This window comes from Myxocyprinus asiaticus, chromosome 24, assembly GCF_019703515.2.
Source record: "Myxocyprinus asiaticus isolate MX2 ecotype Aquarium Trade chromosome 24, UBuf_Myxa_2, whole genome shotgun sequence".
NCBI classification, from domain to species: Eukaryota; Metazoa; Chordata; class Actinopteri; order Cypriniformes; family Catostomidae; genus Myxocyprinus; species Myxocyprinus asiaticus.
Window position 1 is genome coordinate 17,951,929 of NC_059367.1, and position 25,400 is coordinate 17,977,328.

At 41.5% G+C, this 25,400-nt stretch overlaps 1 protein-coding gene across 2 annotated transcripts; it reads left to right on the top strand.

The window, feature by feature from the left end:
• The first annotated feature begins 4,057 nt into the window (after positions 1 to 4,057).
• On the top strand, positions 4,058 to 24,974 carry LOC127414869 (tumor necrosis factor receptor superfamily member 14-like). 2 transcript variants are annotated; one of them, XM_051653227.1, is made up of 7 exons: positions 4,058 to 4,204; positions 4,537 to 4,721; positions 20,261 to 20,459; positions 20,949 to 21,074; positions 22,874 to 23,029; positions 23,158 to 23,239; positions 23,461 to 24,974. In XM_051653227.1, exons 3-7 carry the CDS (start codon positions 20,324 to 20,326, stop codon positions 23,699 to 23,701), a joined length of 741 nt encoding a protein of 246 aa, XP_051509187.1. In that variant the 5' UTR covers positions 4,058 to 4,204; positions 4,537 to 4,721; positions 20,261 to 20,323; the 3' UTR covers positions 23,702 to 24,974. The 2 variants fall into 2 exon arrangements, with proteins under 2 accessions (XP_051509187.1, XP_051509188.1); XM_051653228.1 differs by lacking the exon at positions 20,949 to 21,074.
• The last annotated feature ends 426 nt before the right edge of the window (positions 24,975 to 25,400 follow it).

The window sequence follows — 25,400 nt, forward strand, 5'->3', positions numbered from 1 at the left end:
CAGCCTTTGCCATGACACTCAAAATTGAGCTCAGGTGCATCCTGTTTCCACTGATCATCCTTGAGATGTTTCTACAACTTGATTGGAGTCCACCTGTGGTAAATTCAGTTGATTGGACATGATTTGGAAAGGCACACACCTGTCTATATAAGGTCCCACAGTTAACAGTGCATGTCAAAGCACAAACCAAGCCATGAAGTCCAAGGAATTGTCTGTAGACCTCCGAGACAGGATTGTATTGAGGCACAGATCTGGGGAAGGGTACAGAAAGATTTCTGCAGCATTGAAGGTCCCAATGAGCACAGTGGCCTCCATCATCCGTAAATGGAAGAAGTTTGGAACCACCAGGACTCTTCCTAGAGCTGGTCGCCTGGCCAAACTGAGTGATCGGGGGAGAAGGGCCTTAGTCAGGGAGGTGACCAAGAACCCAATGGTCACTCTGACAGAGCTCCAGCATTTCTCTGTGGAGAGAGGAGAACCTTCCAGAAGAACCATCTCTGCAACACTCCACCAATCAGGCCTGTATGGTACAGTGGCCAGACGGAAGCCACTCCTCAGTAAAAGGCACATGACAGCCCACCTGGAGTTTGCCAAAAGGCACCTGAAGTACACTCAGACCATGAGAAACAAAGATTGAACACTTTGGCCTGAATGGCAAGCGTCATGTCTGGAGGAAACCAGGCACCGCTCATCACCTGGCCAATACCATCCCTACAGTGAAGCATGGTGGTGGAAGCATCATGCTGTAGGGATGTTTTTCAGCGGCAGGTACTGGGAGACTAGTCAGGATCGAAGGAAAGATGAATGCAGCAATGTACAGAGACATCCTTGACGAAAACCTGCTCCAGAGCACTCTGGACCTCAGACTGGGGTGAAGGTTCATCTTCCAACAGGGCAACGACCCTAAGCACACAGCCAAGATAACAAAGGAGTGGCTACGGGACAACTCTGTGAATGTCCTTGAGTGGCCCAGCCAGAGCCCAGACTTGTACCCGATTGAACATCTCTGGAGAGATCTGAAAATGGCTGTGCACCGACACTCCCCATGCAACCTGATGGAGCTTGAGAGGTCCTGCAAAGAAGAATGGGAGAAACTGCCCAAAAATAGGTGTGCCAAGCTTGTAGCATCATACTCAAAAAGACTTGAGGCTGTAATTGGTGCCAAAGGTGCTTCAACAAAGTATTGAGCAAAGGCTGTGAATACTTATGTACAATGTTTTTTTTTTATTATTTTTAATAAATTTGCAAAGATTTCAAACAAACTTCTTTCACATTACCCCATAATGACATTGTTTGTAGAATTGAGGAAAATAATTAATTTAATCCATTTTGGAATAAGGCTGTAACATAACAAATTGTGGAAAAAATGAAGCGCTGTGAATACTTTCTGGATGCACTGTATTTTTCACAGTACTTTTTATTTTTTTTACATATTTCACCAACACAGGCTTTTTAATAAATTTTTAAAAGCTGCATTATACATTCAAAGGTTGCAGACTATTTAATGAAGTGAATATTTTTGGTAAAATATGTTCACATTTTTATGGGTGTAATTACATGTTTATGAGTGATAAGCAAAGTCTATTTCTGATTTAGCAAGTTGATACAGTATTGTAGTTTACCTCAGGATAACGAGTGATTTAGCCCCATATGTTGTAAAATTAAGTAAAAAAATTATTAAAACTAGTGCCTTTAAGAGAATCTTTCAATTATAGGAAGCCATGTTTTTTGGCATTGTGCTGTGGATGCCAATACAATGTGTGTTCCATGTCCGACATCAACTTACATGGATAAACCCAGTCAATTCACTAAATTTTTACAGGCTGATTTAATTAGATTTTTTTACAGGCCAAGGATTAAGAATAAAGAAAGTGTGTAGTCTGTCTTCAGATACTGTTTGTGTGCCACTGCAGGAATTCTACTGCATTAATCTACATAACGGCAGCTGTGCATTAGCTGTAGAACACACTAAATGCAGCTTTGGACAATATATCAAACAAACAGGTGGGTTGGATCAGTCTGCACATTTTTGCTGAATAGATGAAGAATTAATATTTATATACTGTATAAGTGTTTCCGTAAAGAACACTGTTGTAGCATTAAAACAGAAAACTTTATGCACAACAAAAGTTACTTTTGCTTATCAGGTATATTATATAAACCATTCGAATAAAAACAGTAATTATTGAGCATAATATTGAGTAATTGTTTCAGTTAGATGCACTGAATAATGATTTGAATAGCTAATGACAAACCTGTCAAACTCTAACACACTTGTGAAGTGGAAATGCAACAACCAGCATTCAGGTATCCTAAGTGAAGGAGTTCAGTTGTAATTAAAGGGATCACACCTTAATTTTGTATATATAACTAATTGTGTCTTTCTGCCTGTGTTTCTTAAGGAACAGAATTTAGAGGTACAGTGTGTGGGGACTGTCCTGCTGGTTGGCATTCAGATGGTACTCTCTGCAAATTACATACAAAGTAATTATCATTTATTCTACAACATTGTCTTTCCACAGATTGTTAAAACAAAATGCATGTTTTTTAACCATCAGTTTGAGGAATTCTGTGGCTGAAAGGAGCTACTTTATCATGAGAGAGTAATAACAGCTTATCACAAAGACAAGAGGGAATATTGGAGTTTAGTTTAAGTACTACTTCTCTCTTTAACAGTTGGGAGTCTCTTGGGAAAATAACCGTCAAGCCAGGAACAGAGACAGCTGATGCTGAGTGCAGTGATGGGAAACATTCCTATATACTGCCTCTGATTCTGTGTGTATTTGGAGTCTTTGTGGCAGCGGTGTCTGTCGTGCTTATTGTAAAGAAAAAAATGTGTATCAAGCAGTCAAATGTAAATCCTCAAGTTGAGAACCTGTATTTTGTCCAGTGTTGTAAAGCCTGCATCTCACTAGCCGATTTTTCCAATGATTTTCAGGTGTTAGCCTCATTAAAAATCACCAGCCAGGCAGAGAGCATGGAGCACACATTAGTGTTTCTCAGCAGGAGGTGTTAATCACTTGACCATTGGGACTCCCTGCTGAGTTAATGTTTTCAAGAACTGAAAAAAAAACACATCCGGTGTGCTTGAAATTATCACTGGCTGTTTGCACTTTTGTTTTATTTTAGTTCATGGTACTTTAATATACTTTTGAATAGTTCACTTTCTACCAAATGACTCACAGTGACAATAAATACGTGAAATTAAAGGATGCTATTTCTTTCTGCTATGCATTCACAATAGAACATGTTTTTAACAAACAACCTAACATAGCAGATGCTGCAGACACTTGGAGTAATATTGAAAAATACCTGTGTATTCAAAAGCTTCAGGTTGATTGGCTGCAAAAATGGGGTGTGACAGTGAAGCATTGAGAAAGTCAAAGGCAGTCCTTAAAGGGATAGTTTGCCCAAAAATGAAAATTCCCTGATAATTTAGTCACCCTCATGCCATCTGAGATGTGTATGACTTTCTTTCTTCTGCAAAACACTTTTGAAGATTTGTAGAAAAAGATCCAGGCTCAACAGGTCCTTAGAATGGGAGAGGATAGTGATTAGACATTTGTAGGTCCAAAAAGCACACATAGTCAGCATAAAAGTAATCCATCCTGTCTCCAGCGGTGACAATAATGTCTTCTAAAGTGACTCGATCACTTTGTGTGTGAAAAGTAACTATATTTAAGCACATTTTAACTATAAAAGATCGCTTCCATTCAGGTGTTGATGAATAGCCGAATTTACCCCAGTACACCTGTGACAAGCCTGTTGGCACGTTCCTCATGCGTCAGTTTACCTGCAATCGCACATAGGTCACGGGAGCACTCGGGGAAATTCGGCTATTCGTCAACACCTGACTGGAAGTGATCTTTTATAGTTAATAGTGCTTAAATTGATCATTTTGCTTTAGACAACATTAATGTCACCACTGGAGACAGGATGGATTACTTTTACATTGACTATCTGTTTTTTTAAAAGTTGAACTTGATGCAAATGCAGAGCAATATATCGCGCAGCGACAGCCAATGAGAAAAGACAGTGGAGCTCACGTCATCTGTCTCCTGTGAGATAGTGGAGACGATTGGATGAAAGACGGTGGAGTTGTCATCGATTTCACTGTTCTATTTCATGTTTCTGTAACAACTTACATGGATATAATAAAACAATTATGCGTGGAAAACTGTGTCAGAAACGGTCAGCATTCTAAGTGAGTTTGATTAATACATTTAAAGATCGATCTTTGTGTTGATAAAATGCATTGAGTTTTGATGCAGTTTATAACACTTTGCCGTCCAGAATGCTCATTTTTAGGGGCAAGTAAACTGATTTCTTATCAAATTAGATAAGCTTCCAGAAATTGTCGACATTGTGAGTGAGTTTAATGCATACATTAATAGACTGTTCGTCTTGTTCATGATAGGATGCATTGAGCACTGTTGTAGTTTATACAAAATCACTCTCCACTGCAGTGTTCATTATTAGAGGCAAAACAAATGATTCCTTGTCAAATAAGAATGATACATTTGTTTTACTTTATAGCTATATGTACTTTGGGCACAAAGACTCAAGAATGATGGAGACTCATATTGGATGTTTTATAAAGTTTCTGTTGGCGTGAGGTGGGTGTATGTAACCTTTAAAGTTTAGCTGCCGGAAAAGGGAACTGCTGCTTCGACACATGAGAACTACGACTGCACAAAGTAAAATCTGCAGCTTGTTAATAAGTAAGTAATGAACATTTATATATAATATTTTTTTCTTCAGATTTTTCTGTTGATGTTTCATCGTGCTGAAATTGTCAAATATTTGAAAAAAAAAAAAAAAGTGTGCATGCTCTTTTACTACTTGGTTACTCTAAATTGGTATCTTTATAATACAGGTATAGGGTGTGGCCGGGTGTTTTACTAAAAACTCTCATACACTATCATATTTTATCATTGTTTTTATTTTACATGTAGAGTGAATATGAGGGTATTTTTGGAGCAAAACAACTGAGCACCTGTGACACTGGAATTTGTAGTTGTAGAGATTAGCCACACGTGTGTATCAGTAAATTTGAAGTCGCGGTTTCTTAAATTGTGATTCGTAGAATAGGATTTGTGCACCTGCAATGAAGAATTTGAGAAGGTGTAACTGTTGTGTTGTGTTTGTGGGAGAGAGAAAAAAAAATCTGCAAGTTTGCAACTCTTAAAACATTTTTCTCTGTGACTTCAAATTTACTGATACACACGTGTGGCTAATCGCTACAACGACAAATTCCAGTGTCACAGGCGCTCAGTTGTTTTGCTCCAAAAATACCCTCATAAGTGAATCCTGTCACAAAGTTCATTGTCTTAATCTAATGTAATCTAAAAACGGTTATAGATCAGATTTTAAAAATGGCTTCAGCACTAAATTTTACCTGCATGGCATGTTGGATGATTATCTGGAATTCAGATCGAGTGAACAAATTAATATTTAACAGCATATTTCATCTTCCACGACCCCCACCCCAAAAAAATGGATGGGAAAGTGGTTTCGCTATTACTGCAGGGGAAATAAAAGTCAATCAGTTAAATTTAACTTAAATCTGTGCGTTGTGATCATTTTTGCAGTAATTCTACACACATTAAATGTTTTTTTTTTTTTTCAATTAAATTTTTTTATTGATTCAAAGAAAATAACACAACAGAGAAAAACACAACACATACACACCTAATCATCATTTAACTTTTGACCCTCACTATATCCCTTCCCAAACACCAACCCCACCCTACCACAAAGAGCACCCCTGTGGACACATAAAATAACACACACACACACACACACACACACAAAATAAAATAGATACAAATAAAATATATAATAAATAGGGATGCACCAATACCACTTTTTCTCTTCCGATCTGATTCCAGTATCAGAAATCTCAGTATCGGCCGATCCGATACCAGTGTTGTTGTTTTTTTGCATAATCAGTTTTGTATATCTTTACATTATTGTGTGGAACTAATTGGGTGTGCTCTTTAATATGTAAAAAAACATAAACCTCTAACTACACATTATTTCAATATAAATGTATAGCTTATTAAGAAACTTTATTGTTAACTAGTATACTGGATAATGTAGCAGCAAAATTTACAGTAATTCCAGTATAAGTCATCAGTAGAAAAGAAGCCTTTTTGTTTTTTTTTTGTTTTTTTTTGCAAAATTTTTTCAACTTGTATCTGGACTTTAAAGGATTCAGATCTCTCTTTTGTTCAATTTATTTGTAAGATATCAGCTCACTTTTCATTCACACAGTTATTTTTTGGAACCCATTCAACTTAAATATTATTATAATTTATAAACAAATGATATATAGTAATATATCTCAATCGTGCACCTTTAACTTTTAAACCCTCATGCTTTTATTGTGACATTCTGAACTCTCCAGAAAGTCCTGTAAGTGTGTCTGTTTGTAGGCAAGTTCACAGTAGTTTAGTTAGCTTCTTATTCGAATTCTGGTAAAATAAAAAAATAAAAAAAAGCACCTCCAGTGCCATTCTAAATGCATGTTGTACGTGAGTAGTGCTCAAATATTGCACCGCGTGTGAAAACAGAGCAACGCCATTCACTGACGTGCTGGAGTTGCGCATGCATTTTATGTATTTACTTATTAAACGCAGCCTTTTGTGATTCACAGAGCTAACAGAGCATAAAATGCACGAGTCATATGAACTACTTTAATTGTGTTTTTATGGTTCTTTTATGCCATTTTCTGAGCTTGACAGTAATGAACATGACACACACAGTATCGGATTTGGATCGGGTACGTCGGACCGATACACAAGCCGTCTAAAAGCTTCAGTATCGGAGCCGATACGATCCAGGTATTGGATCGGTGCATCCCTAATAATAAACATCTGTAATTAAACTAAACTTCTCTCTCCTCATCCCTTCCCCGAGAGTCCCCAAAACCGCCAAATACCTACCCCACTTCCTGAAAGACAAGTCCCCCAACCCCAGCCTTCTATCTGTCATCTCCTCAAAAGCCGCCACCCTCCCCATCTCCGCACACTACTCCGGAAATGGTGGCACTCCGTCCGAATTGCAACCCCTTAAAATAATTTGTCTGCCAATCATCATGCTAGTCAGAACCCAATTTTTTATATATTTGTCCCCCAAATTTATAACTGCAACATCGCCCAAAATACAAAGTTGGGGTAAAGTAAAATTTGAGTGCCGAAAATGTCACACAAATAATTCTGAACCTTTAACCAAAAGTCTTGGATCTTAACACATCCCCAAAAGACATGGGTTGTGTCTCCAACTTCTGATTGGCATCACCAGCAGGTGGGTGTGTCTTTAAGACCAAGCCTATATAATCTAGAGGGGGTCCAATAAAATCCAGGTAAAATCTTAAGTTGCTTAAGGCGAACCCTTGCATCTCTAGATGCAGACTTGACATATTTTTAGAATCCTAGCCCACACTCCTTCCTCCAATACCAAGTTCAAATCTTTCTCCCATAATCTCTTGATAGAAGTTAAAGCTCCATCCCCCAGACTCTGAATTAGCAGGGAGTGATACACTGATGCCTTATGACCTTTTCCCTAAAGCGGTAATCAGCTCTCCCAAAGCATCTGCCGCTCTAGGGGGGTGTGTGCCACTCCCAAAAACAGTACAGAGCATGTGGCGCAGCTGTAATTACCTATAAAACTGAGATCTGGGAATCCCAAAATGATGACCCAAATTCTCAAAAGATCTCAACACGCCACTCTCATACAGGTCACTGAGAGTAGTAACCCCCCACACAATCCACTCTGACCAACAGAGAGGGGACTTATTGATTCATAATTTGGGGTTCAGCCATATGCTTGAGGCAACATTTAAATAAATGTCCGAATTAAATACTCTGGCCACTCTTGTCCAAACCATGTGCAAATGTGAGATAACGGGGTGTGACTTCTCCGGTTTGTTTGTTAGAAAGGCTTTACAATGGCGAAATGGGACAAGGACTTCCTGTTCAATAGAAAACCACAGATCGGCTCTTTCAGGTGGAAGCGACCAATGAGCCAAATGCCTGAGACCAAATGCATAATAATAAAACAAGATCTTGGGTAGGCCTAGCCCACCTTTGTCAATCGGCCTATGTAATTTGTTGAAATGTAGTCTGGGACGTTTACCATTCCAAATGAAGGACTTCACTATTCTCTCAGATTGCTTGAAATAAGAGAGGGGGACATCTATAGGAAGTGACTGTAGCAGGTAGTTGAATTTTGGAATACAGTTCATTTTAATAACATTAACCTTTCCAGTCATCAATAAATGTAATGAAGCCCACCTGTCAAAAAGCTTTTTATTAAAGTGTCAAAATTAACTCTAACTAAATCAGACAAATTTGCTGGGAATAAAATACCCAAATACTTAATGACCTGTAAGGCACCCAGCTGGAAGGCCGTTACTGGACAGTACGCTGTCAGAGCCAAAGCTTCAGATTTAGACCAATTGACTTTGTATCCTGAGAACTTTGAAAAGGAGTTAATAATTCTGTGGAGGCAAGGCATAGATCTAGTGGGGTCAGAGACGAATAATAAAATATCATCTGCGTAAAGCAGAAGCTTATGCGCCACACCTCCCGCCATCACCCCTGGAAAATCATCCTCCTTTCTTATCGTGGCTGCTGATAGTTCCAGGGCAAGACAGAACAATAATGGGGAAAAAGGGCAACCCAGCTGAGTGCCCCTATTCAGAGTAAAATAATCTGAAATTAATCCATTTGTTAGTACCACTGCTACAGGGTGTCTATAAAGTAACTTAATACAAATAAATGTACTCCTGAACCCATACATTTCCAAAATCTTAAAAAGATAATTCCATTCTACCATATCAAACGCCTTTTCAGCATCAAGTAAGATGGCAGCGACCTGAGTCTGATCATTCACTACTGACCACATGATATTGATGAAATGCCAAATGTTATCAGAAGAGCTACAGCCCCGAATAAACCCCACCTGATCTATATGTATAAGAGATATCATAACATTACTTAACCGGTTAGCCAACATTTTTGACACAATTTTTACATCTAGCTGGATCAGGGAATTTGGACGGTAACTTTTACACTCGCTTGAATCTTTGTCCATTTAAAGAATCAGACTGATCCGGGCTTGTGTCATGGATGAGGGAAGCTTTCCATTCTTTAAAAGAGACTTATTATTGCCCTTTTTACAAGATGTAATATAAATCTCAGGTGTCCCCAGAATGTGTCTGTGAAGTTTCAGCTCAAAATACCCCACGGATCATGTATTATACCATGTTGTAAATGACTCTTTTTGGGTGGAATCAAAAACACGCTGTTTTCGTGTGTGTCTCTTTAAATGCAAATGAGCTGCTGCTTCCCGCCGCCTTTCCAGAAAAGGGCTGTGCCTTTACAGCTGGTGCTTCAGATAGTACAGCAACAACAAATCAGACTACAGTCTGTGCAAACATTCCACTTTTAGTACAACTCTCTTATGTTCACAGAAAACATAAATAGTTTTCAAAAAGACAATCACCTTACTGTATTGTGTATAATAAAGGTGCGGTTATGAATTATACAGACAGTAAGCGTAAAAATAAGGACATAGCTCTGGTCTCCGTGAATATAATCAGAGACAATGGTAACTTTAGCTGCGTTAGCCATGGAATCAGCTAACAAGCACATTCGGAAAGGCGATTTGCAAACATTCACAAAATATAAAGTGCAATACTTACATCTTCAGGATATAAATCTGGAACATGAACAGTTGGTACTGATCCATGCTTGAGAATCAAATTTTTGGAAAATCCTGCTTTATATTGACCCTCATTCACAAAGCGGTCCGGTGTAAAATGATTTGCACAAACATACACGAATTTTGGTATGTTTTGGGGCACATTTGCTTCAAAAACAAAACTTGTCCACTGCGTCTTCAGTGGCTCTTATGCCAGGAGTACATGAAGACCCTTATGTTCACTTTTACAGCCAACAACAGAACACTTATGATGCTTACGAAGCTGAGACATTATTCTTCTCACCGTAGCTGCCCCAGTGTGGAAAAAATTGGCGGACTGTGTGTAGATCACTCAGGGGAGGATCTATGATAATAGGGTGGAGTCCTTCACCAGTCGTGGGTGGGGCCTGCTCTAACGTGACGTCACGTTACGAAACGAAAACCAATCACTTTGAGACACTGTTTTAGATTAATAGAAATATAAGAAAGAGGAGTGGGTGGACTTTTAACATTGTAGGGTGGTTGTGTACACACACTGCCGACTCACATTTATGTTCAAAAACCACGTAAAAGTGAATTTTGCATAATAGGTCCCCTTTAATGATTCCATATAAACTTCTAACAAAAGTGGAGCCAATTCTGTAGCATAAGATCTAAAAAATTCAGCGGCAAAACCATCTGGCCCCGGAGCCTTACCTGCAGGTAAGGCCTTAATTACTTCTTCAAGCTCCTCCAAGGTTATCTCCGAATCAAGCTAATTTTTTTTCTCAGTCGTCAATTTAGGGAGTTCTAATGGTTCCACAAATTTTCTAATAGCTTCATCAGTAGACGAAGACGTGGAACTATAGAGATCAAGATAGAACTCTTTAAAGGCATTATTAATATCAATGGTTGAGGTAAACATTTCACCCCCAGCAGATTTCACTGAGGGAATGGTAGAAAAAGACTCTCTCTGCTTTACAGTGCATCCGGAAATTATTCACAGCGCTTCACTTTTTCCACATTTTGTTATGTTACAGCCTTATTCCAAAATTGATTATTATAATTATTTTCCTCAAAATTCTACAAACAATACCCCATAATGTCAATGTGAAAGAAGTTTGTTTGAAATCTTTTTACAGCCTCAAGTCTTTTTGAGTATGATGGTACAAGCTTGGCACACCTATTTTTGGGCAGTTTCTCCCATTCTTCTTTGCAGGACCTCTCAAGCTCCATCAGGTTGAATGGGGAGCATTGGTGCACAGCCATTTTCAGATCTCTCCAGAGATGTTCAATCGGGTTCAAGTCTGGGCTCTGGCTGGGCCACTCAAGGACATTTACAGAGTTGTCCCGTAGCCACTCCTTTGTTATCTTGGCTGTGTGCTTAGGGTCGTTGTCCTGTTGGAAGATGAAGCTTCACCCCAGTCTGAGGTCAAGAGCGCTCTGGAGCAGGTTTTCATCAAGGATGTCTCTGTACATTGCTGCATTCATCTTTCCCTCGATCCTGACTAGTCTCCCAGTTCCTGCTGCTGAAAAACATCCCCACAGCATGATGCTGCAACCACCATGCTTCACTGTAGGGATGGTATTGCCCAGGTGATGATAGGTGCCTGGTTTCCTCCAAACATGACGCTTGCCATTCAGGCCAAAGAGTTCAATCTTTGTTTCTCATGGTCCGAGAGTCCTTCAGGTGCCTTTTGGCAAACTCCAGGCGGGCTGTCATGTGCCTTTTACAGAGGAGTGGCTTCCGTCTGGCCACTCTACCATACAGGCCTGATTGGTGGAGTGCTGCAGAGATGGTTGTTCTTCTGGAAGGTTCTCCTCTCTCCACAGAGAAATGCTGGAGCTCTGTCAGAGTGACCATCGGGTTCTTGGTCACCTCCCTGACTAAGGCCCTTCTCCCCCGATCGCTCAGTTTGGCCAGGCGGCCAGCTCTAGGAAGAGTCCTGGTGGTTCCAAACTTCTTCCATTTACGGATGATGGAGGCCACTGTGCTCATTGGGACCTTCAATGCTGCTGTTCTTCTGTACCCTTCCCCAGATCTGTGCCTCTATACAATCCTGTCTCGGAGGTCTACAGACAATTCCTTGGACTTCATGGCTTGGTTTGTGCTCTGACATGCACTGTTAACTGTGGGACCTTATATAGACAGGTGTGTGCCTTTCCAAATCATATCCAATCAACTGAATTTACCACAGGTGGACTCCAATCAAGTTGTAGAAACATCTCAAGGATGATCAGTGGAAACAGGATGCACCTGAGCTCAATCTTGAGTGTCATGGCAAAGGCTGTGAATACTTATGTACGTGATTTTTTTTAATTTATTTTTAAATTTTTTTATTTTTAATACATTTGCAAAGATTTCAAACAAACTTCTTTCACATTGTCATTATGGGGTATTGTTTGTAAAATTTTGAGGAAAATAATGAATTTAATCCATTTTGGAATAAGGCTGTAACATAACTAAATGTGAAAAAAGTGAAGCGCTGTGAATACTTTCCAGATGCACTGTATATATCTAGCCAAAAGCTTCCCTGCTTTGTCCCCCGACTCAAAGTATGACTTTCTTGCCTTGAATAACCAAAACGTCTTGGTTACTGATGTAACATCTGTTCCCTGATGGAGGGAACGAGACATTGTGTCGATGTAGTGACACTAGGGGTTCGATCTTGAGAGCCCCAATCACCTTTGCTTAAAATAGAAAAGGCCAATGAGAATTGGTGAGTGAAATTTGTATGCCACACTCCGCCCCGGACATACAGGTATAAAAGGAGATTACATGCACCACTCATTCAGATTTATGCTGAGGAGCCAATAGAGAGTCCTGGCCATGATAGCGGCTGGTTCAGCGCCGTGGCAGGAGGGACACAATGTCTCGTTCCCTCCATCAGGGAACAGAGGTTACATCAGCAATAGATTCTGACCTATATGGGATTTTTGAGACCGATACCAATTTTAGAGAGGGAAAATTCACTGATTACCGATATGGTGAATTTTGAGCTGGAATGAAAACAGACCTTTTCTATGTTGATTGTGCACCGATTTTGCACCAATATGACTATGCAAAGGTACTCAGAAGGCTGCTTTCTTAAACAAATATTTATATCAAAGAACATTTGACATTATTACTATTATATATTATTACAAATTCTAGAAATGAACACTGAGAAAATAAAGAATAAATAAAAATACAATAAATAGCTTAATAATCATCAGTACTGTTAGTATAAGTCAATTGCTGACCATTTAAATAAAGAATAAATAAAATAAAATATAAATCAGTATTGTATGTTTAGTATCAGTCAAATGCTGACCATTAAAATAAATAAATAAATAAATAGCTAAATAAACATCAGTACTGTATGTTTAGTGTAAGTCGATTGCTGACCATTTAAATAAAGAATAAATAAAAATAAAATAAATAGCTAAATAAACATTGGTATTACTGTTTAGTATCAGTCAAATGCTGACCATTAAAATAAAGCTAAATAAACATCTGGGGCCAGTTGCACCAGCTATACGTACGTTACAACTTAGCCTAGTTGTGGCGTAAATGGGCACTAAGTCACAGTTTACGCTCTACTGAATATTTGAGCGTTGCACCATTAAATTGACATAACCCTGCATATAAACTAAATATATACGGAAGACTCTGACCAGGAGCAACTGATGGAATAAGCAAACTCATTTAATGACATCAATGAGCTCATGTTTTGCGTGACAGGCATCAATCCTTTCGAGTCAGTCCATATGATGATGTTGGCATTTACACTCGTTTACATTTACGAGAGAGAGAGAAAAAAAACTTACTTTTAAGCGGCTCTTTGGCATGAAACCGTTCTAACGGTGCCCGGTATCAAGTTTCAACACATTCAAAATATATGTATAGGATATTAAAATGAATAAATGTCTATTTTTCCAGCCTGTTGTATTAGTATTTATCACCCCTTATTTATTCCTATATATGATTATTTACACAGGGCAAATATACTATTTATTAAATCTACTTTTATTACGTATCCTATTTTAATGTCTGGAAAACCATACTTTTAAATATAACATTTTATAAATGCAACGACTGGAATTGTTCGGTTGAAGTGGGTACCAAACTGTGAATCCTGAACAAAACAGTTTGGTGAATACATGTTTACACGCTGACAAGCAATGAAAGTAGCTACGTGATTAGCTAGTTTGCTGTAAGCTCGTTGCCACGGAGAGTAAAAGATGGACTTTATTTACTTTCCAGCATCGTGTCTCACCAACTAGGTAACAGTGAAGCGTGAAATCAACACTCACCACACACAATCCACCACCGCACTGTTGTCTGCTGAGCTGCAAAAAGATGCTCTGATGTTTACCTTTCAATCTGCTACATTACTGACTGCACTGACAAAATATAGCTGGCTAACCGCAAACAGATGTGATAAACATGAGTGACATGGTTGTCAGGGACAGGGTTAACATTATATTAGTTATATAAAATGATGGGGTAATTTTTTATTAACTTTCCAGTATGTATTTCACAAACTAGTTAGCAATTTAACAAGAAGACACCGCTGATCTCAGCTCAGAGTCAGCTCTGTAAACAATGGAGTCGGAGCACTAATTCTAAAGCATTCTTTTCTGCATTATATGTTCTGAAAAAGTTTTCGGTAAAATATACGACAATATATCGGTGAAAGGCTAATATCGGCTGACCGATATATCGGTTGGGCACTAATCAGCAACCAAGATGTTCCCTGTCTGTCACTCACTCAACGTTGTGTCGATGTAGTGACACTAGGGTTCCTATAGGAAACGGCACAGGTGCTGATCCGTGTCACGAGGTACGGAAGAGTGGACATGAGCACTCAACCACGTCGTGACCTTCCAGTAAGTTAGGTAAGGCGTCTCCCTAGTCCCTTTAAGGGGGGAGGAGGCACTTACCCAAGGAGGCTACCGGCGGAGCCTTTCCTGATTTGCTTTTAAGCAATTTCCCGCTGAGCACTTTATAGAATAGCACTGGGAAGTGGCTACTTCCAGGAGGGAGGGCACTACGGAGACCACATCCTACCAGAGGGAGGTTAATGTGGAGAATACCTCACATGGACTTATCAACAAGGAAGTTCACATATGGAATGATACCACCAGAGGACCCTATCTACAGAGGGGGTACGCAGCAACAGTGGCCAAGGCAGAGAAAGCTCTGGTGAGGGGAAACACAGGGTTTACCTACGGGGAAACTCATCATACTCAAAGATACCACCTCAACCTCTTGAAATTAGCGGGGCCAGGGCAGCCTCTGCGACTTTGGTAAAGACACGAGGGGACAGGGACAGACCGAAGGGGAGGACCTTGTACTGGTATGCTCGTCCCTCAACGGCAAACCGAAGAAAGGGTCTGTGTTGAGGAAGTATCGGTACGTGAAAGTACGTGTCCTTCAGGTCGATGGCTGCGAACCAATCCTGATGTTGTGCTGACGCCAGGATGCGCTTCTGCGTTAACATCCTGAACGGAAGCCTGTGTAAGGCTTTGTTCAAGACACGCAGATCCAAGATTGGGCACGACCCTCCCCCTCTCTTGGGCACGATAAAATAAGGGCTGTAAAAGCCCTTGCGCAACTCGGCTATGGGGACGGGCTCTATTACTTCTTTCGCCAAAAGGGTGGCAACCTCCGCCTGGAGGACGGAGGCACCCTCGCCCCGCACCGTAGTGGAGAGGATGCCACTGAACCTGGGCAGGCGTCTGGCGAACTGGATCGTGTAGCTGAGGTGAATCATCCTGATGAGCCACCGCGAGGGGCTGGAGAGTGCTAACCAGGCCTCCAGCCTCCACGACAGCGGCACCAAGGGGATGACTAGACTTACCATACCCGGGAAGGGTGGTCCGCGGCAAGGCAGAGCAGGCGCCCCACCTGGAAGACAGCCCAGGGGGGACGTGCTGCTCCGCAATCCCGCAACGGTGGCCAGTGACTGGGGCGGGTGAGCAACCCCAGAGACCAGCACACTTACCTGTTCGCTGGCTGTCTCTCGATGGATAACGAAGGAACGGGAGGTACTCGCATTCGCCTGATTGACCGGATGACTTACAGCGCCTGGCCGTCACGAGTGTGCTGGCCCAGGGAATGAGGAAACTGCTCTTTTATTGACCATGTGGGTGCCGAGGCCCAGCGGGCACTCTGCGATGGAATACTCACCACGTGCTGGCCCAAGGGCGATGGTGGGGCTGGAGAGATCACCCGGGCCAGACCGTTCAGATGTAGTTGCCTCATCCTTGGGCTGCCCGTATCAGGACCGCCTCGAAGCCCGTCTGGGGTTCTTGGGGGCCGGCTGATGGGCAGGTGGAGCCGACTTCCTGCGGGAGGATCTCTTTCTCTGAGGCCAGCGTATGGGCTTCGATGGTACAGGGGCCGGCATCGCAGGGGAACGGCTCTGGGGAGAAGCAGACGGGGTGCGGGACTGCGGAGGCCTGAAGGCGGCTGGGTCGCTGCACGGCAGAATGTGCTTAATCGCCTCGGTCTGCTTCCTCACCGTTGAGAACTGATGGACGAAATCCTCGACGGTGTTGCCAAAAAGCCCCCCTTGGGAGATGGGTGCATCGAGAAAGCAGATTTTCTTGGCGTCACGCGTCTCCGCAAGGTTGAGCCATAGGTGCCGCTCTTGGACCACAAGAGTGGACATCGTCAGGCCCAGTGCGCACGCCGTGAACTTTGTCGCACATAAGGCGAGCTTGGTCGCAGTACGCAGTTCCTGCATCAGCCTCAGGTCGGTCCTACCCTCGTGCAGATCTTTCAGCGCCTTGGCCTGGTGGACCTGCAGGATGATCATGGGGTTCCACTTGAGCCCGATGTTCGCAGCTGCCCGGGCAAGCACGGTTGCCATCTCAGCGTCCGTCTCATCCTGTGTTCTGCCGCCCATGGGCAAAAGCTCGGAAGATTCGTCTGCTTCCGATAGCAGAAGCCCACCCTCTGATGCTGCGACCGAAAGCTCATCCTCATCGCGAGCCACGAACGACAACTTAAACCTGCCCTGAGGCGGGCTGCATGCATCGCTCATCAGCTCTTGGTTGAACGAGCATGCTGGGGGATGGGAGGTCCGCGGGGGCTGAGCCGGCGGAAAGGCTCCCATGTCCACATCCAGATCACACGCGGTGCTCGCCGACCCGGCCGGCTTAGCATTAGCCCAGAACGGACCAGGTTGGGGAGCATCCGCGGTGGCTCCTTGCTTCATGAAGAAGGAAGTGAGCCGCGACCGCAACGTTCTCATGGGCATGTTCTTGCAATGAGAACATGACCCTTCCATGAAAGCTGCCTTGGCGTGCTGACGCCCCAAGCACTCGAGACAGATTTCATGGCTGTCTGGAGGGGAGAGATAATGGCCACATCCAGTAGCGTAAATGCAGAAGAACATCTTTAAAAAGATGGTAAGCGTTTGCGCGAGCTCTTTTAGAAGGAATATACTCTTTTGAATATACTCTTTTAGCACCCATAGACTAAAGCACGGGAAGCACAACACTCGACCGTGTGAGGGTGACCGCTGATATGCGCCATAATATCCAGCAGTGTAAGCGAAAGGTGAGAGGACGAACACAATCATGAATTCAGCTCCGAAGAAAAAAATCTGAATGAGTGGTGCACACCATCTCCTTTTATACCTGTATGTCCGGGGCATGCAAATTCCACTCGCCAGTTCTCATTGGCCTTTTCTATTTTAAGCAAAGGTGATAGGGGCTCTCAAGATTGAACCCCTAGTGTTACTACATCGACACAACATCGAGTGAGTGACAGACAGGGAGCTCCACATTTGGCGCTTCATCTCTGCCTCGGCACTTTTAATGTTCCCTTCCAACTCCACGAGTTCTCGGGCTTTGGGTTTTTTGGTAAATGAGGCATACTGTATGATCCAACCCCTAAGAACCACCTTAAGTGCCTCCAAGCCACGCCCACAGAAGATACTGAGGACCAGTTGGTCTCCATATAAACATTGACTTCAGTCTTTAACATTTGTTGGAAATCAGGATTTTGCAACAGGGATATATTAAAGCGCCAAGTATATGATTTCTTTTTCTCCATATGTGGCAACATCTTTAAATTCACCAGGGCATGATCTGAGATTAAGATGTTTTCAATTAAGCAATCAACGACAGAAGAAATGAGGGACTTAGATATATAAAAAAAAAATCTATTCTAGAATAAATCTTAAGGATTGATGAAAAGAATGTATAGTCCCTACCCGATGGGTTCAAAAGTCGCCAAATATCTGCAAGACCAAGATTTTTACACATCCTGTGACGTGTCAATGTTGCTCTAGGGGGCTTACACACTTTTGCTTCACTATGATCAAGGACTGAGTCCATCAAAAGATTAAAGTCTCCTCTCATTATTATGTCATAAGGGGTGCCAGCGGCTTGAAACATCCCTTCATGATCTATAAAAAAGCCCTGATTATCAACGTTAGGTGCGTAAATATTAGCAAAAATCAACATTTGCCCCTGAATTTCTGCTTAAACAATAAATTTCTTGAGACTCCTCCTAATTTATCTTTAATCTGTTTGAGAGATTTGAATTGTAGATGTTTACTTATCAATGTAATGACTCCCTGCTCTTACTTGAGCTAGAAAACATGCCCATCCCAAATCTTTCCAATTTTTTCAGGTTCCTGCGGGGAAAGATGTGTTTCTTGAAGAAACCCTTTTTCTCCCAATTTGGAATGCCCAATTCCCAATGTGCTTTTAAGTCCTCGTGGTCGCGTAGTGATTCACCTCAGTCTGGACGAATCACAGTTGCCTCCGCGTCTGAGATCGTCAACCCGTGCATTTTATCACTTGGCTTGTTGAGCGCGTTGCCACGGAGACACAACGCGTGTGGAGGCTTCACGCCATCCACCGCGACAACCACGCTCAACTCACCAAGCGCCCCACCGAGAACGAAGCACATTATAATGATCACGAGGAGGTTACCCCATATGACTGTACCCTCCCTAGCAACCGGGCCAATTTGGTTGCTTAGGAGACCTGGCTGGAGTCACTCAGCACGCCCTGGGATTCGAACTAGCAAACTCCAGGGGTGGACCTTCCTTCTTTTTATGGGGCGCCCCAGCCCATTCACATTCCATGTGGAGAGAGACAATCCACTCATATTAACATTTGACATTTTGACATGTAAGAAAAAATAGTTTGTGTGTCAAAAATAAAATTATAAAAACCACATTCCAACATTAGTTCCACAGTCAGACCCCGAACTTCCCCCAGAACCAAACAAACAGAAAAAAGAAAAATGTGCGCATTAACCCTGCGCACAGCAGCGCCAACCGGCGTCCATCCTTCTAAACTCAAAGTCCATGTACGCCTACGAGAGCCCCTGCGACAGCTTTGCCGTTGGATTGCTCAAGTCTGGTGCTTCTGTACAAATTTTGTGAGACAGAATTACATAACAGAAAATAATCTATAAAATAAACTCCAGCCAATAAGCAGAATAAACACAAAGAATGTGTAGATTCATTCGTAAAACTGTCTCGAAGATGTGTTCCTCCACAAAACAAATTCCAGCCGCTAGCGGAACCAGCACACACCCACAAAAAAAATAATAATCCTTTCAGATTCCTCGGACAGTCAAATTAATCTTCAGTGAGCCGGCTGTTTCATAAGTGCAGCATATGCCCTAATCCTTCCAATGTCCTGCAAAAAATACTCCACGAAACAAACTCCAGCCAATAGGAGGCATAAGCACAAAGAATGAGCAGATTCATCCACAACTGTCCCGAAGGGGTGCCACTCCACTCTACAAAACAAACTCCAGCCGCTAGGCGGAACCAGCACAAAAATAAACAAAAAAAGGCACCCAGTTTCCTTGGATGGTCAAGTGTATGTTCAGTGAGACAAGCTCACTTGGAGGCACGTGAGAAACACACCATGACTTCCTCAGTCCATTGATTTTATGAAAGACATCGCTTGTTGTGGGCATGTAAATAATTTGCAGCCATCCTTAGTATCTATTCTCAATTTGGCCAAGAACTTCAGTGTAAAAACGACCCTTCGTCAATGCAAAAGTCTCTTGAAGGAATGTTATTCCATAAAACAAACTCCAGCCACTAGGTGGAACCAACACAAAAAGAAACAAAAAAGGCACCCAGCTTCCTCAGACAGTCGAGTGTATCCTCAGTGAGTCAAACTCACTGGGGCCATATGAAAGTGTACTCACCCCACTGTCTCTATGAAAGACATCGCTTGCTGTGGGCATGTAAATATTTTCCGGCCATCCTTGCTATCTATTCTCTGTTTGGCCGGAAACATCAGTGCAAAAGTGACCTTCCATTGATGTAAGAGTTTCTTGCATTCCTTGAATTGATCACGTTTCTCTCTTGTTGATTTCGCAAAGTCTGGGAACAAGAAAATGCTGTGATTCTTCCAAGAAAGCTTTCCTTTGCTCCTCGCCTCTCCGGAGCATCCGGAGGAAACCCATGTGAACATGGGGATCCCTTGCTATGACCGCTTTAATTTGATCCAGTAACACTGCAAAACTATTATACTTTTCAGGCATGCACATATCAAAGCATGTATGCTTTTAAAAAAATCAAAGTGTCTCTTTTTTTTTCAGCTCAATGAGACCGATGACTCCCTGACTTATCAGTTCTACCTGTGTGGTGACTCATCACCTGATATGTGGATTTATGGCAAATATGTTCTTCCAATATCAACTCTAATTCTCCTCCTCATGGACATTGTGTTCTGTATGGCAGTTTGTAACAATGCAGAATATGATATTAATGGACAATGTTGTCCAATGTGTGATTCAGGTGAGACCACTCCCCACTCTATAGCAAATTCAGATGGCTCAAACATCACGCTAGATGGATGGATACATTTATATTTGTCACATTTTACTAAAGCAATAAAACAAAATAATGCACAAATCACCTTACTGGCAAATACCAAGTCAAGCAGCTGAGAATACATGATAAACTTAAGCACTTAATCACCAATGAGGAGCTCCCAACAACTGCACATTTGACAAGACCTAAAATTAAATACATTTGCTACATTAATATCAAGCCAGGTAACTGCAGTGCATATACCTAGATACAGTAAGTCCCAAAGTCTACTGTGTCCCAAAAGACGAGTACATGTTTCACTTGACGTCACTTTTTTTGACAGTCTTATTATTAGTTATTCAGTGACACTCATCAGAGTTAAAAGTTAGATGTGATTTGGGTTTGTCAGCCCTAATTGCATTATACAAAATGTTTACCCCATACAATTTGACTCCAGTCTGACTTGTTTTCTAGGAAAGCGAGTTTATAAGCACTGTGATGACAGCACAAGCACAACATGTGTGTCATGCACTGAGATGAGGTTCACAGATGCTCCCAATGGATTAACAGAGTGTCTTCCCTGTTTTGTGTGTGATGCAAGTGCGTAAAACTGTTATCTGTTTCATCTTCAGCTCTATTAGACAGACAAATGGTTTAGGACTACTGTCAATCCCTATTTTGAGACACATTATTGCGGTTGTCTAAGTTTTTAGAAAAACTGCCAAGATACAGTGGTGTGAAAAAGTGTTTGCCCCCTTCCTGATTTCTTATTTTTTTGCATGTTTGTCACACTTAAATGTTTCAGATCATCAAACAAGTTTAAATATTAGTCAAAGATAACACAAGTAAACACAAAATGCAGTTTTTAAATGAAGGTTGTTATTATTAAGGGAAAACAAAATCCAAACCTACATGGCCCTGTGTGGAAAAAGTGATTGCCCCCTAAACCTAATAACTGGTTGGGCCACCCTTAGCAGCAACAACTGCAATCAAGCATTTGCGATAACTTGCAGTGAGTCTTTTACAGCGCTGTGGAGGAATTTTGGCCCACTCATCTTTGCAGAATTGTTGTAATTCAGCCACATTGGAGGGTTTTCGAGCATGAACTGCCTTTTTAAGGTCATGCCACAGCATCTCAATAGGATTCAGGTCAGGACTTTGACTAGGCCACTCCAAAGTCTTCATTTTGTTTTTCTTCAGCCATTCAGAGGTGGACTTGCAGGTGTGTTTTGGATCATTGTCCTGCTGCAGAACCCAATTTCGCTTCAGCTTGAGGTCACAAACAGATGGCCGGATTTTCTCCTTCAGGATTTTTTGGTAGACAGCAGAATTCATGGTTCCATTTATCACAGCAAGTCTTCCAGGTCCTGAAGCAGCAAAACAGCCCCAGACCATCACACTACCACCACCATATTTTACTGTTGGTATGATGTTCTTTTTCTGAAATGCAGTGTTAACTTTTATGCCAGATGTAATGGGACAAACACCTTCCAAAAAGTTCAACTTTTGTCTCATCAGTCCACAGAGTATTTTCCCAAAAGTCTTGGGGATCATCAAGATGTTTTCTGGCAAAAATGAGACGAGCCTTAATGTTCTTTTTGCTTAGCAGTGGTTTTCGTCTTGGAACTCTGCCATGCAGGCCATTTTTGCCCAGTCTCTTTCTTATGGTGGAGTCATGAACACTGACCTTAACTGAGGCAAGTGAGGCCTGCAGTTCTTTGGATGTTGTTGTGGGGTCTTTTGTGACCTCTTGGATGAGTCGTCGCTGCGCTCTTGGGGTAATTTTGGTCGGCCGGCCACTCCTGGGAAGGTTAACCACTGTTTCATGTTTTCGCCATTTGTGGATAATGGCTCTCACTGTGGTTCTCTGGAGTCCCAAAGCTTTAGAAATGGCTTTATAACCTTTTCCAGACTGATAGATCTCAATTACTTTCTTTCTCATTTGTTCCTGAATTTCTTTGGATCTCGGCATGATGTCTAGCTTTTGAAGATCTTTTGGTCTGCTTCACTTTGTCAGGCAGGTCCTATTTAAGTGATTTCTTGATTGAGAACAGGTGTGGCAGTAATCAGGCCTGGGTGTGTCTAGAGAAATTGAACTCAGGTGTGATAAACCACAGTTAAGTTATGTTTTAACAGGTGGGGCAAACACTTTTTCACACAGGGCCATGTAGGTTTGGATTTTGTTTTCCCTTAATAATAACAACCTTCATTTAAAAACTGCATTTTGTGTTTACTTGTGTTATCTTTGACTAATATTTAAACTTGTTTGATGATCTGAAACATTTAAGTGTGACAAACATGCAAAAAAAAATAAGAAATCAGGAAGGGGGCAAACACTTTTTCACACCACTGTATATAGAATGCCTGAATGTTTTTTTTTTTTTTTGCTATACTTGCAGGTAATGGGCTGAAAGTAAACCAGGCATGTAAACAGACATCAAATGCAGTATGTGAGCCTCTGCCAGGTTATTACTGTGTAGACTCACATGGTCCGCCCTGTTCAAAGGCCAGAAAACATTCAACTTGCTTACCTGGACAATACATCAACCAAACCGGTGAGTCAAGATGTGAACAAGATGTACACTTCTGTTCAAAAGTTTGGAATCACTTTGAAATCGTAATGTTTTTCAAAGAAATATATACTAAATGTGTATGCTGTATATTTCTGCCTATGTTTCTATAGGAACAGAATTTAGAGATACAGTGTGTGGGGACTGTCCTGCTGGTTCATATTCAGATGGTACTCTCTGCAAATTATATACAAAGTTAGTCTTATGTATCCTACAACATTGACATTTCACCAGTTGTTAAAATGAAACTTGTTCATTGGTTGTTTAAATTCTGCCTAAATAGATTTGAAATTAAATGGAGCCCTTTTCTCACAAGAGATATCTTTGTATGTCAGAGCTTCTCACAGACACAACGATATCTCTTGTGAGAAAAGGGCTCCATTTCATTTAAACATGAGTACTTCTCTCTTTAACAGGTGTGAGTCTCTTGGGAAAATAACAGTCAAGTCAGGAACAGACACAGCTGATGCTGAGTGCAGTGATGGGAAAAATTTGTACATATTGCCTCTTATTTTCAGTGTGTGTGGAGTCTTTCTGGCGGTGGTGTCTGTCACAGTTGTGATTATTGTAAAGAAAAAAAAGGTGTATCATCAAGCAAACCAAGTTACTTATTCCCACAATCCTGTAAACTTAAACCAGTTTCCAGCACATAATTGAGAAGGTTATTTATTTTATAACCATAAACTAACATTCCCAGAATGTTGCAGGGTGGTTTTTGTGGGATAACCTAAAAATTATTTATATAGAACATTCTCTAATCGTTATTTTTAGGTTTTATATTTCGTATAAAGTATCATGGAATATGGGAATTGAACACATTAAAATGAACAGATGTGGAAAGCATATAATATATGCAATATCTGCATCTAATCCACCTTATACTTGCAAGTTCCCGGACATTTCTGGGGGGAAATGGCCCTAGCCCTCACCCTCCAATCCAACAGGTCTCAGACGTGCTCAATGGGATTGAGATCCGGGCTCTTCGCTGGGCATGGCAGAACACTGACATTCCTGTCTTGCAGGAAATCACACACAGAACAAACAGTATGGCTGGTGGCATTGTCATGCTGGAGGGTCATATCAGGATGAGCCTGCAGGAAGGGTACCACATGAGGGAGGAAGATGTCTTCCCTGTAACGCACAGCGTTGAGATTGCCTGCAATGACAACAAGATCAGTTCGATGATGCTGTGACACACCGCCCCAGACCATGACGGACCCTCCATCGATCCCGCTCCAGAGTATAGGCCTCAGTGTAACGCTCATTCCTTCTACAATAAACGCAAGTCCAACCATCACACTTGGTGAGACAAAACCGCGACTCGTTAGTGAAGAGCACTTTTTGCCAGTCCTGTCTGTCCCGCAGGTGTGATATTCAGATGTACTGATCCTGTGCAGGTGTTGTTACGCGTGGTCTGCCACTGCGAGGATGATCAGCTGTCCTTCCTGTCTCCGTGTAGTGCTGTCTTAGGCGTCTGACAGTACGGACATTGCAATTTATTGCCCTGGCCACATCTGCAGTCCTCATGCCTCCATGCAGCATGCTTAAGGCATGTTCACGCAGATGAGCAGGGACCCTGGGCATCTTTCTTTTGGTATTTTTCAGAGTGAGTAGAAAGGTCTCTTTAGTGTCCTAAGTTTTTATAACTGTGACCTTAATTGCCTACTGTCTGTATGCTGCTAGTGTCTTAATGACCGTTCCCCAGGTACATGTTCAGTAATTGTTTATGGTTCATTGAACAAATATGGAAAACATTGTTTAAAACCTTTACAATATAGATCTGTAAAGTTATTTTTATTTTTACAAAATTATTTTTAAAATACAAATTTCTCTTTTTGCTGAGTTTAATAAAAGTAAATCATTCACTTGTTGCTTTGTGTTGTTGTATTGAAGAGACAGTAATAAAATCTGCATCTTACTTAACCGAGACGCTGTGTTTCTTGCCTCCATGTAAACCTCCATTTATATTTGCCTACATAACCTCCGATGATGCCTTTATTTCCAAAGGCGATGTTTCATGCTGAATGCGAGATCTGCATATCAGTTTACTATGCATTGCTAAGAAAGAGAGAATGCTCTCTGACAAGAACGGATTGTAAAATGCATTTATTTGCCAAGATGAAACAAGTTGCAATTTTGGTGCAAAGAAAGGTAAAGCAGCATTTGCCCAGTGGCTGTTTTCTCTCTGCTGGTTGTGTAAAGTTTGTTGAGGACTGTCCTGTCAGCACCTGATCTCTCATTCATTCTGAACTGTGCAACAGTGTGATAAAACGATGGCAAAATGCGATATACGGTAAAACTATATGCGTTCAAAACTAATGAGATTATGAAAATAATAATGAATGATAATAATATG

What these genes read in the sequence shown, in the direction of transcription:
- LOC127414869 (XM_051653227.1), top strand. Translation starts at nt 20,324, where the DNA reads ATGTGGATTTATGGCAAATATGTTCTTCCAATATCAACTCTAATTCTC. An exon ending in ACAATACATCAACCAAACCG is followed by an intron (nt 23,030 to 23,157) that starts GTGAGTCAAGAT and finishes ATGTTTCTATAG; the next exon opens with GAACAGAATTTAGAGATACA. An exon ending in CTCTGCAAATTATATACAAA is followed by an intron (nt 23,240 to 23,460) that starts GTTAGTCTTATG and finishes TCTCTTTAACAG; the next exon opens with GTGTGAGTCTCTTGGGAAAA.